At 42.5% G+C, this 13,753-nt stretch overlaps 1 protein-coding gene across 24 annotated transcripts in view; it reads right to left on the reverse strand.

Moving 5' to 3' along the window:
* Nucleotide 1: 1 nt before the first annotated feature.
* The window catches only part of cacna1ab (calcium channel, voltage-dependent, P/Q type, alpha 1A subunit, b), a 140,766-nt gene continuing 127,014 nt past the window's right edge, over nucleotides 2-13,753 (reverse strand). For 14 of the 24 annotated variants that reach the window (XM_034900456.1, XM_034900498.1, XM_034900549.1 and 11 more), the window contains 6 exons: nucleotides 13,599-13,712; nucleotides 8,960-8,977; nucleotides 8,491-8,526; nucleotides 4,329-4,530; nucleotides 1,755-1,993; nucleotides 2-1,104 (listed from right to left, as the gene is read on the reverse strand). In XM_034900456.1, coding sequence (XP_034756347.1) covers nucleotides 382-1,104; nucleotides 1,755-1,993; nucleotides 4,329-4,530; nucleotides 8,491-8,526; nucleotides 8,960-8,977; nucleotides 13,599-13,712 — 1,332 coding nt within the window. In that variant the 3' untranslated portion in view covers nucleotides 2-381. The remainder of the gene's footprint in view (nucleotides 1,105-1,754; nucleotides 1,994-4,328; nucleotides 4,531-8,490; nucleotides 8,527-8,959; nucleotides 8,978-13,598; nucleotides 13,713-13,753) is intronic. The other 10 variants (XM_034900627.1, XM_034900612.1, XM_034900525.1 and 7 more) reach the window with 9 other exon arrangements.

Raw genomic sequence — 13,753 nt, forward strand, 5'->3', positions numbered from 1 at the left:
TGCTTGGCCTTGCTGGCCAAGCACAGAATTCTGGGAAGTGTAGTTCTGAGACAGAGAGAGGCAGAGGTAATCTGTGCCTGCGCCTTACCATAGTGGTCTTGGCTGTCTCTTTTTCATTTTATTCATGTGCTGCTCTGTCACTGATTTCAGTCTCACAAAATCTGTAAAAGGCTATTTGCAGCAACTCTACCACCCCTGCCCTCCGCCCTTTCCTCTCATTTAGAGTCTGAGGGGTAAAGATAGAGGGTTTGGAGGACGTCCAATCGTCCTCAACATTTTCACCAACTCTGCTTTATAAAAAAGTCAACAAATCCAAGGCCAGAGCACCAGAGGCTGCAATTATTCTCCTCTCCTGCCCTTATCCCGCGCTTCCTGTGGTTGCTAGCACCAGTCATCCTCGTCCGTCTCACTATAAGGTTCATGCAGGCCCTTGCGGGGCCCTCGGGCATGGGGGGGCCGGTGGTGTGGATGGGGGGGTGCCCCAGGGGGCCCCCGCTGATGTGGGGAAGGTGAGGATGAGCGGTAGCCATTGGGAACCCTACGTGGATGCGGATGAGGGGGCGGAGGGGGCCCGTGGCGGGCAGTCCTAGGTGAGCGTGGGTGAGGATTTCCCCCATGTGGGTGAGGGTTGCCATGGGAGAGGCTTTGCTCATAGGCAGGGGGCTCATGGTGCCGTTCATACTCATAGTCACGCTCGTAGAAGGGTCCGTCGCCCTCCAGGCTGTCCCCAGGCGGAGGCCCGCTCCATCGGCCTCGGTGAGGGGACCTGGGCGAGCCGTGGAGGGGCGAGCGTGGGGACTGGTGCCTAGGGGAGCGCGGTGAACCGTGCCGCGGTGAGGAGGTCCCGTGGTGGGGAGAAACCTGGCGTGAAGGGGGTCGATGGTGGTAGCCTCTTTCGTGGTCTGGTGGGGAGAAGTGTCTGGGGGAGGGCGAGCGCAGACGGCCCGGCCCTGGGGGGCCGTAGCTGGGCTTGCGGACAGTAGGGGAGTAGGTGACATGTGGTCGGGGTACAGCAGGGGTCTGGGGTAGCTGGCGACGGCCTCTCCGCGGAGTGCTGGTCCCCGAGGTGGAGGGGACCGGGCTGCCGCTCACCGAACTACTGCCCTACAGCAAAATGTAAACAAGGAAAATCAAAACGCACCACAACAACAACAGAGACCAGAATAGATAGAGTGGTGGGGATAGATAGATAGATAGATAGATAGATAGATAGACACCATTGAAAATCATTCAAAAACATAGTGATGAGGCAAAAAATTGACATCAAGAAGCAACACGTCACATTGAAGAAAAATGGACAGTGAGAGAAAACAGTGATAAAGAAAAAAGCGTAACACAAAAAAGAGAGATTGATATACATAAGTTGGTGTATGACTTTCTGTGAACTGTTTTAACAGTTGTCGTGGAGGGTGCAAAAGACAGGGGTTAAGGATCACTTCATATATAATGAACCATTCACCTCTGTGCTCAGCGCCTAACAACAGGTATACTGGGATTCTAACATAGGCTAATACACTACTGTGACTACAGATTTGAGTATAATGTAACTAGGTAGGATGTTTAAGCACCACTGTCAGCCCTGAAGTATCCACAGTGACCGTACAGAACATCCTTAAGGCTATTTAGCTTTTAATCAAACCTGTATTGAGTAAAAAAACTTTTTGTAACGTCATCTACATATATGGAAATTCAGAAGAAAGAACAGGAAAGACAGCATTGGGAGGTGCATTAATCTCGTTGTCTGTGGAGCCCACCTGTCTGTGTCCACGTCCGTCAGGCCCATCGCTGGGTGAGCGGGACCAGTGGCGGTCGTGGGGGTGCCTGTGGGAGTAATCGTGTCTGTCAGGGCCGTAGCGCTCCTTGTCCATCGAGCTGTGATGGTGATGGTGGTGATGGTGGTGACGACGGTCCTTGGTCCGGCCGCGGTCCCGCTCGCGCTCCTTGGGTGGAAAGTCGCCCGACTGCGTGGTCGTGCTGAGGTCTGTGCCCAGACCTAGCAAGGAGATGTCTCAGTTTACATTGGCAAAAACGAGACCATTTGTTATTTTGTTAAGATTTAAGCTACCTGAGGTGAGGACAAAGTTAAATAATTAAAATTAAGATTACAATATTCCCCATAAATTACTATAGTGGATTAAAGAGTTGTTTTCAAGCAAGTAAGTCAAAAGGGTTTTGAAAGGAAATGAAAACAAGTTAATAACAAGTGCCAACTTGTAAAGAAAAACAATAATTGCAAAAATCTTCTAAACATGGCAGTCAAATGTACAGTACAGCAAAAAAAACTATTTTAAACCAGCATAAACTCTTCTGGGTGCAGGAAGCAGATGAGAGTCCTCCCCATCAGATTAAAGAGCTCTCCAATTACAGAGAAGATTTAGAGTTTAACTGTGCCAGCCCTGTTTCATTCTATGTACAGCTGAAGCATGTAATTTGCACTCGCAATTAGTGATGAAGTGGGCAATGTTCTTTTCAAGGACCTCTTTGTGCCAAGTTTTGACTCACATAAAATTGAGTGACTACGATAACGACCCTGCTCTCTTAGCTTAATAAATTTACGGATTTCTCTTAATTGTTTCAACAACTGCTACTGAGCTGCCCTTGACTGTAAAGCAACACTGCAACACTGTTACATCACCACTGGATGAAAGGTTGTGTTAACTAACATCAAATTGGGGCTAGGATAGATGTGTCTCCATAACCTCTTAACAGAAATCCTTTTTCTTTAAGGATGTATTTCATATCAGTCAATGGTTTTGCCTAGTCACTGATTTGGGAAATAATTTAACAGGAACTTGTGCTGACTGTGCTCTGGCAAACACGGCTCATACAAAAACGTTTGACAATCCAACTCTTCCTGAAACCATCTCAAAGGCTTGCACAAAAATATTGTCTTAAAGCCACTTTGTGTAGAATCTGTGTGATTTTTTGTGAATTTTATGACCCTAGTGGTAGTATTAAAATGCATTTTGGCGGACAGCAATGCCTGCTGCTAAGGTGTCTGAGGAATTGCCATGTTGTTTTTCCTCTTTATGGTGGCCATTTTAGGACATCTCACACTTAGCTTATCATGTTCAACTTGACGTTTTCAAACTTGGTTCAACCCTACTCAGCCTGAGTTGTCAGCTCTGACGGGTAAATACCTCCAAAACACTTCATGTTTTTATCGTAGTAAAACTTAAAACAGGGAAACTAGACGTGAAGCTTTTCCTTATTAGGGGCTGAGACCCTAAAGGTCTGATCCTAAAATCACCCCTGCTGCTACTTCATACTTGTACTCCACTAAACCTCAGAGGGGAATGTTGTAATGTTTTCTGAACTACATTTATCTGACAGTTTTTGCTTTAATGCTTCAGGCTTGTTTTTGCAACAGCTCACTGTGTATCAGATACAATAAAAACTATTATATACCTGTACATTATACATTGATACAGTATTAAACAAGATCTCTGCAGTCAACAGCAGAGAAACCAGCTACAATTTAAGTTATTAGGATAATTGTCCAGCTTGTATTTGCGTTCATAAAAGTGCTTGTTTTGTCACTGACGGACTCAGATTAATATTCTAAGTGTCTGACAACATTATGGAAAGGATTTCTAAGGAGGTCCACCTTTTTGTTAAAGATTAAGATCCTTTTTTAAAACATAAAAGCGTGACTCTATGCTACGTTTGGTCAATGTTTTTTTTCTTTCATTCCAATTTTGTGTCTGTCAGTCATAGTGAAAACCGGGGACATTTCCGGGGACAGATCCAGCCGGGGCTGTTTTTTTTTTATAGTAAAGCAGGTTGAGCATAAATACTGTGAAAGTATCAAAACGATCAATCCACAGAGAGCCTGTATTCTGAAAACGATGCCTTTAGAGGAGCTGTCGGGACTTCGGTACAGTTGTGATGTCACAACTATACTATGTATAAGTGCAATACGGAAGACCCGGGATTTGCTAGCAAGCAGACTTCCTGTTTTGGGGGGGGGCTTAAAGAGACAGGCGTTAAACCTGAGCACTTCAGACAGAAGGTGAAGTCAGGTAAAGTGTACTCAGACAGACAGTATGAGAAAACAGTGATTTCTTTTAACATTAAAGTGTGAAAACATGTTTTAGTAGAAACCCAAATTTACAAGTATGAACCTGAAAATGAGCATGATAGGGGACCTTTAACAGATAGACAGACGTTACCCTACAATGACACCCAATATACTGTATGTTATGCCAAAAGAGCATTGGAGACACATGATGCCATTTACAGCTGTAAAGCTGTAGATGTGTAGATGTTTGTAAAATGTAAGGTGGGCATTAAAAGTAGTATATAGATGTCTACTATGAGTGACTCACCCGTGTCAGCGTCAGTGTATCTGGTCAGGGAGCGCTGTGAAGCCCCGTGACTCCTGTCCCTGTGTCTGCGTCCTCCTCCGTGTCTCCCCTCTTCAGACACCACCCTCTCCAGGGAGTAATCGTCCAGTCTCACGCCCCGGCCCGTACGCCCGTGGACCAGGCTGGAGGTGGAGCGACACATCGGACTGGTGTCGGTGATGGTCTGTGAGGACAAAGGAGAGCGCAGAGAGGGAAATACAGACAGGGAGATGGGGACAACATACGGGAGGAGAAAATGTGATAAGATGAGGAGAAAAGAGATAAAAATAGTGGAGGAGAGAGAAAGAGAGAAGAAGAAAGGGATTGAGATTTAGTGCATTCTGACTGGTGAAGTCCATCCTTAGGTCTAAGAAGGACGACACTTAGCATTCACTTTGCTGGCTTTTAAGGAGTGTCCTACACTACTACAGCACTGTGGTTGAAGGCCTGTCAGATTGTGCATTCCTGTGTACAGTATATGTGGATATTGAATGATAATATCTGACTTGGATCAAACAGCAGAAGCAAATAACTCATGGTTTAGGGAAGTGGTGCACCCATCTGATCTGAAACAAGTACTATTTGACCAATCTTTAATCTTATATTGGCTCCCATTGTTTGCATTCTAATAGCTTGAGCCATAGCACCTGAAATCCCTAACTACTACGCCTTTGACAAGCACATGTAATACCATGCTTCTTCACCAAAACATGGAGGAATGAAACAGACAAGATATATACGTAACTGGCAGGAAGAGAACAAAGGGGCAGAGAGACAGAGCAAGCATGAAGGAGGGCTATAGAAACCATGCCTCACATGCACCGGCAAATGGCAGCCATATTTCAGTTAGATCATAGTCAGATTGAAAAGCCTTATTTCCCCCTTTTTTTCAAAGTTAGTAGTAGTCATCAGACCAGCAAAGAACACCAGGTGTTTGATGCTGGTTAGAGTAGCGACGGTTGGACAGAGACCCTGGCATTACCGTTATTTTTCCTCACACTTTTTGACAATATTCAAAATAATTTTTTTTTTTCTTTATTCAAGTTAAATAACAAACAAATCTCAGTGCAAATTCTTCCAAATTATTACTGGTTTTAACACATGAAGTGACACATGCATGCAGCACATTGCTGCATTACCAGCACTATAGACACTTGTAATAGCGGATTAGTAGAAAACATCTGGCTTAATTTTAACTAATGGATCAACACAATTTTTCTCCACTTTGTACTCTAATTTATTAAGATATTTGTAATTATTTCCTCTCTTATTCTGCTCATCAGAAACATTTTTTTTTTAGACATAATGAAACATATTTTTTGTCCAAAGACTGCTTGTCTCGGTCATTTACGTAGGTTTCCCAACACCATGTGCGTACATCAGCATGACATAAATCAAATATGGCAGCCATGTAGATAAGGTAACTGACATTCCATAACCCTTGAGTCTGGTCAAAATGCTCTTCAAGAACCCATCAGGAACATCAGGAATAAAGGATTGATTGTTGTATTGCAAAAATATTTTAACATAAGCATGTGCATGTTCAAATCATATCAGTTAAAAAACAAAATCAAAATTTTGACCTTTAAAAAAGTTACAGTAAGTTCCTGACCTGTATATTAGGACTATTTATAAATGTATCTGAAACACTCAAGTAGGCTACTATATGTGCAAAGACATTAAAATGTGATGCGCAAACTTGCTGGAATCATTCTTAATCTGTTTGTGGCTGTGTTTTGGTGGTCAGGTAAACAGTGAGGTACAGCAACGCATGTACAGGAACTGGCTCCAGTAACACGTCATGTATTTTGTAACCAGTCTTGATTTTCTTGCTGGGTTCATTCTCAGACTCACACTCTGCACCCCCCCGGAAAGCTTGACATCACCCTGATGATAAAGCACATGTCAACCTGTAATGCAGCAGGCTGGACAAAGAACCGGACAAACACAAGGTGGATTCAGCGTCCTGAGAGGAGCTGCACTCCACACAGACAGCGGTCTGTACACTCCCCGAGCAGCCTAACACAAGCCATGCATGCCCTTTGGGTAGCCGGCAGCACGGTCCTACACTTAATACGCTTACACACGCGCGTGCGCACACACACATCCACACACACTTGAAAAGGATGTGTTACTTTCCACATTTTCTGGGTGTCTATATTGCAATGACACGTTTCTTTTCAACATTTATGTCATGATAGTGAGCTTCCCTGTTCCATCGGCTGGAACTAGGGATGTAATAACATTTCAAAACACTAAATGTGGCCAAAATGATCAGTGAATATCAATGAACAAGCAATTGCCAGTGTTTTCAAGTACATGTGTGACTTCCATACAGCATTTCAGTCTTTTTTATTACATTTATTTTAAATAAAAGTAATTCAGCTCTATGTGTATGAGTAACTAAAGACATGAAAACACCCAAGAACAAGCAATTTAAACAAGTTAAAATGTTAAAAGAACAAATTCATATTACTACTTTTAGTACTACTACCTCAACTAACATTAAAACTTATACCAGTATTAATAATTAGTAAATAAGTAAGAGGCACACAGCTGTGTCTCTTTGCACTTCTTTTCCAGTCACTGTTTGCTGTAGATGTATATGTCTTATTTTGGGAGGAAATTGGTCTTACAGTCATAAAAGACATATCACTGCAAAATTACCATTCCGGTGTCTTGTGTGTATAAACAAGCTGCTGGCTGAATTCATTATCAAATTATGTGCTGAAAAGTTCCAAACAATGACGTCATGCAACTTTGGTGAGACAGAAGTGCTGAACATGAGACAGCCACTCTGTGTCTGTCCAACTTTCACTCCACCTTTCATGCTTTTGAAAAACAGCCTTTGGCTAAAGCAACACTTTTCCTCACTGGCACACCGCTTCCTCTCCATCACATCCACTGGGAAACTCAGCTCTGCCACATCATGCATGACTAATGGACATGCCGGCACGCCGCCAATCCCCGTACAGGCCAACAGTCGCATATCAGGCCGGTCCATGCTTATGTCATACACTGTTGACCCAGTCTGCAGCGATGCAACTGCCTACAGCGCCCGTGTAACACACACAGAGGACAACACACACACACACACGCGCACCATACAGGCAGAACTCCAGGGAAACTCATCACAGAAAACAAACAATGGATAGCAGAGCGACCTTAACACAAGCAGACAGGGGTGAGAGAGAAAGAAAGAGGGGAAAAAGAAAGAGTGACTGGGAGACAGCTCAGAGAAGGATAGATAGAAAAAGGCAGAGGTGATCTAAGTAGATCTGAACTGTGACAATTAGGCCACAGGTGATTCAAAGAGATTGGCATACCACATGGTTGGGGTTCACTGCATCAACACAACTCAGGTGGTGTCTCTTTTCAGGTGCAGAAAAGCAAAGTAAACTCACTCCCGAGCTATTTTATGTGACCGTCAAATCAGGCTACGCAAACTAGAAAAAAGTATTATGCAAATACTTGATCCCGGGGAAAAATAGAGAACATCTACTGTATGTATAATATGAACATTTGTCTCCCTAAATAATTGTGACAACACCTAACATTTGATAACAAGCTCATTTATTCCCTTTATTAAGGACACATACTGGATGTGCCGTGTAACCCCCACCCACTGCTGTAGATACACTCGAGTGTGCATGGGTTGTCTCAGGTGCTTTGTGTCCTGTGTGTGCTACTATACACCCAACACTGGTTATGAGTGTTGTGGACGTGCACAGGAGAAGAGGTAAGAATGAAAATACGAAAACCAAAACCTGAGCTCCTAGGAACTGAGACTAACTGCTGAGGAAATTGCTAAGCCCACCTATTAGTCCCCCCCCCCAAAATGTCTGACTCAAGACTTTGCCCCTGGCAATTATAGAATACAAACATCTAGAACGGCTATTGATGGAAAAAAACGCAGAGCATAAATAGTATCAAAAATGGGGTTTAATTGAATGAAAACCCAGAGGATATTAACTTTAAACTGAATGTCCTACTGCAGTTCAACACCCCCCATATGGAGCCTCCCTGGGGGCAAAACAACCAGCCAACAAAATTTTGGTGCAGATCCAGTTTTAAAAATGATTGACAGAATAATCAATAGGAAAGGGAGCAAGAGATAGAGAGATAGAGAGATAGGGGTACATACACTGAGGTTATTTCCACGAGGCCTGTGTCTCCTCCGCTGCAGAACAGGCAAACACAGAGATGATACGTAAAGCAGAGCAGTGTAGCACACACACACACGCACGCACACACACACACATACATACACACACACACACACACACACACACACACACACACACACACACACACACACTCACACACAGCATTGTTCCGACACAGCCGCCAGGACCAAAAAAGAATAGAGGCAGAGAGACAGAAATGAATAAATAAAATAGAATAAAAAAATAAAGAATAAATAGATAATACATGGTGAAAGGGGCACAGAGAGAGGAGAAAGAGACAGAACCCAGTTAATTTAAAGAAGGCCGGTGCACACATATAAGAGCCAGGTGGGTGTGCCAGTGAGCGGGAGAGGACAGAGGACAATATAAGATGCATGTCCACACACACGCACGCACACACGCACGCACACACACATACACACTTACCGAAACAGCATGAGCTCTCTGTAAGGCAGAGCAGTGTTAGAAGGCAGTAAGTAACAGTGGTCAGACACACATATACTGTACACACAACACACACACACACACACACACACACACACACACACACACACACACACACACACACACACACACACACTCTACACTCCCACTGCAGTCTACCTTTATTTATGTTCCGCTATTATCTATTAATATTAACACCACGACTTGTACTGGATGTTCCAGGACTATTACCAGGGGATTAACAGTGTTCAGAACTACAAGCACCAAACCTGGTTCAGGTAGCGCTTATTTTAATGAGCAAGGACTGTATCCAAATAAGTGGAGTCAAGAGAGAACAGATTGTCCATTCTCCATTTGAAAAGACAAGTATATAAAGACTGCAATCACAGCTGAATTGCACTCTAAGGGTATTTGGAGAGTGAAACGTGTTTTTGTTGTGTCAACTCTAAACTCCTAAATCTCTTTGGATTTAAAATGAGACAATAACTGCAGTATGAGTGTAAAGTGCTAACCCTCAGCTCTAATTTGTGGATATTTACATATACAGCATATAAACAGTGTAGGAACTGTATCATGTTTTATATACAGTATATTTTAGGGGACAAAAAGCAAGATAAGCCTAAGAAACAGCATACTATTTACAAATTGATTGCACATTATTGCTGTTGACACTAACAAGTTTTTTTGAGTTTAAACTCTTGCTCCAAAATATTTCCACCTTCTAATGAATTAAACCCTTTAAACAGTAGAAGAATAAGTAACAATTGCACTAACATCTTGTCTCACACTTCTTATACACTCTCCTATCTCATCCTCCGAATGCTCATACAAAAAAACTCCATGGAGTAACCAGAATACCAAAGTGAGAGCAACATGACTGGATGCAGTGACATGTAGGAGTATGGAATGAATGTATGTGTGAGTGTGTGTGTGTAACTGCAGCCAGAGGCTTCATGGTAAAGTCCTACATGGAAAATATCTTCTGAACATAACAGATGGAAATTTCAACACAAATTCATGACCGGAAAAAAATCTCTGGCTCAAGCACAAAACAATGTTGAGCAGTAATCAATGTGCAACTCACGATCTGCTCTAGCAGGTTTTTTTAAAACAATTTGCCCAATGGATATGAGAAGTGGCCAGTTGGACAGGCAATGTGCCTGCATCATCCACCATATTTTTTAATTTTGGGCCTGTAACAGATATAACCCTAATCAGAGATAAGGACATTTCCTGTTAAGGTTAACCAGAATTTGTAATTAGTTGCTCTCTCAGAGTCTAAAGCTACCAAACTTGCTGGAAGAAATTCATGGGACCAGATTTAAACATCTTTGTAGGATTTTACAGGTTTGCACCTATCTGCCCCTGCAGATCTCGACATAAATTGCAGAATATAAAAGCTGATTGTACAAATCCACTTTTACTAGTTTAACGGCATAAAAAAGGGTCGGTGCGCTAGGGGCATGGTTCAAAAGGGTTGTACTTAGTGTCTTCATTTATCATAGTTGTGTTTTGGACCTAAAATGCTATAAACCAATCAGAGCGTCATCTGTCATTCCCTTAAAAAGCCAGTGGTGTTTGCACCTTGGTGCACTGCTATTATGATGGTGGATTGCTGAGCCGGAAGGAGAGATTTTCAGAAGAAGAAACTGATCTGCTCATCCGTGAAGTAAAAGGCTGCAAGCAGATCATATCATTATACTATTTCACATTGTAATAAATTTTACTTTTAATCTTTTGCACATTTTTGGACATTGGGTAACTTACTTTGCTGCAACAGTTACAGACACAACGACAAGCACAGGGTTAAAAACAAAAGACAAATGTACCGTCAACATATGGGCTACTCGAGGGCCTGTGCAAATTGCAGATTTATGATTTTCTATACTATTCTGCTGCTCTTGAAAACGTTTTGAAAGATATGGAAAGACGGGTCTCCCTATGTCTATTCAAGCCTGTATCTCTGTGGTCAAAAGGAATGTTTTACCCAGGATTCATGTTTTTTTTCTCTAATTAACAGTACCAGCTACACTTTGGGCCCATTATCTCTCATCTTATCTGGGTGAAACATATTGTTGTGTAGCATGTAACTGGCATACATTTTCCCCATTTTTCATTAATACAGCACTCCTGAATGGCGGGAGGCCGATAACAGCTCCACAGTGGGAACAGAGGGGGTTCATTATCCAAGACATTTTTAATGAGGTTGGCTTGTTATCTTTTTTTGACTTACAAAACGCATTTAGTCTACCGCGTTCTTCATTTTCTTTTACCTTTTATTAAGATCAGCACTCAAGGCATACGTTGTCCCCTGGCAGAGCTCTTTTACCCATCCATGCTATTCGGGAACTATTTACTGAGCAGCCTGTGGTATGGTATCCAGGCTCTATCCAGGCTGGACCAGTTTTTGATAATATCTGGCCGGTTCGGCCTTTTCTTTTGAGAGGGTCTGGGAACGAGATTGCCCAGAACTAAACATTGATTTAACTGGCATGATGTAGGGTCTAACGTTGCAGAAGTGTCACGCAATCCAGACCATCAGCAGATTCATATCTCCCCCTTGTGAAAATGCATCACATGAAGGCAATTAACAGCCCTTTATGCACGTTCTGCCCACTAAAAGCCCATGGTCCAATTTTTCCCATGATCTAGGATTGCTCTCCTGTTGGTCAGTTCTGGAATAATTTTGCATCCAATATATCTGCCTTGATTAATGATAGTATGCCTGTTACTATGTGTGTATTGATTCTGAATGATCTGACAGCCATTCATGTTTCTAAAACTCAAAAACATGCTGTATTTGCTGGACTTACAGCTGCTAAGAAAATGATTTCAACAGGTTGGAAACCACCCCATGACATGTCTATTTGTACATGGAGCCTTTCCTTTTTGGATGTCTTATTTATGGAGCTCTCTATGGCTCGCATAAATGGAGCACTACAAAAGACTTTGGTCTCTTGGCTCAACAATGCTGAATCCTTGAAATCCATGCTGTAGACTTCTGTCTGTGCATGTGTTTTGTCCCGTGTGTCTTGTGTCCGTCTCTCTGTTGTTGTCTTTTGTTTGTTTGTCTGTTTTTATGTTTTTATGTCTTGTTGGTGAGTTGGGAGCTCCGTTTCTGCTGTTGTGTTTTTGTTGAGTTTCCCCCCTCCCCACCTTTCCTCTCTGTGTTCTTTTTTTGGTCCTGGGACGCGTTATTATGTCCCAGTATATTGTTTTTTTATTGTGTAATAAAAATATGTGATCACAAAAAAAATCTTTTGAATGTTTGTGTGCTCTTGCATAGTGTTGTGCACGAGCCTGGGCACATTTTAATAATACGCTGTCAAAATAACAATGAAAGGCTGCGCTATTAACTTTAGACCAGGGTGTTGTGGTCATTGGTGTGATCACTTTCTGCTGGCTCAAGATAGCAATGTGCCAAAATTCCCCTGAACACACCTTCCTGTAAGACTGGTACGTACATGGGCATACAGACGGGCGCAGGTGTATTCGGGAAATTGACAACTGCATCACTCGTTTTGTTCTCACTTTGTCATTTTGTAGTAAATAAAGGTCCGGATAAGGATTAAACTAGGTTCTAACCATCAAACCTCTATAGTTACTACACCCCTCTGTCTCTTACACATCCAAGAAGTCAAAGTGTCAACCGGAATGTACCATAAAATGATTTCCAAAGGCATTGAAATGGCACTCTAGTTTTTTTTTTTTCGTAAAAAGAAAAAAATTTTATCCGTTTCAAATCATTTTAACGCATCGCCCCTAATGAGTCTTTTGTATTTTCTAAGTTTCATTGCTGAAGAGAGACACTAACTCTGGCTAGAGTTTACACAGGACAGACACACCAAGGATATAATGGAAATGGGTTAGGGAACAGGATAAGGTTGGAAGCAACAAGATATTCTATACATATACTGTAGGTCTTCTAGATATGTATTTCTAGATATGTATTTGTTTACATATCTAGAACACTTATCCAGCCTCCGACCCATTTTGCTTCTGCTTCGGTGTTAGCATGTACTGCCGAGAGAGAAACTGTTTTGGAGCTGAGCGGCGGTGGGTCGGTCGCTGAATGAGTGGAGGGTTTTTAGAGTGAGGGTGGAGGGATGGTGGCAGGGAGGGAGGGAGGGAGGGAGAGGAAGACACACAGGAAGACTAGACAAGGAGGTGAATTTGCAAAAGTCTCACTGCTTCTTTGCATCCTGACAAAAGAAATTGTAGGAAGTGAACCATGTTTCCCATGCAGAGACTTAGAGCCATGATTAACAAAAAACACATAAAAGCACTTTAAATTATTTTCTAAGCTATTATTATGTATTATATGAATAAATTATGACTTAAAATAAAATAGAAGAAAAGAAAAAAGAAAGCTCATATCTGGTGGGTGATTTGTTTAAATGTAAATACAGAAAAAAGGCCAAACAAATCAATAGATATGTCTTTACCTTTTGGTACTTAAAAAAAAGAAGGATTTGGTTCATTTGAGGCTCAGTTCTCTGCTCTGTTAAGGATGCAAGGAGAAAGGTTTTTTCAATTCACTTCAACTGTCCTCACTGCTAACAGGCATAGTGATGGGGAATGATGAGGATGGTGGTGCTGATGGTGGGATGAAGGTGCTCACTTGGTTGTCTGCCGAGAGGCGGGGCATGGAGAGGGTCCGCCCATGCCCATCCATTGGGTGATAGGGCTCAGTGTCGGAGTACCCGTCCCGCCCCATCTCCCTCATCTCTACCGTCTGTAAAACACAACGACAGAGGGCGTGACCACCGTCTGCTG

The sequence above is a fragment of the Etheostoma cragini genome, chromosome 2 (genome assembly GCF_013103735.1).
Source record: "Etheostoma cragini isolate CJK2018 chromosome 2, CSU_Ecrag_1.0, whole genome shotgun sequence".
Lineage (NCBI taxonomy): Eukaryota > Metazoa > Chordata > Actinopteri > Perciformes > Percidae > Etheostoma > Etheostoma cragini.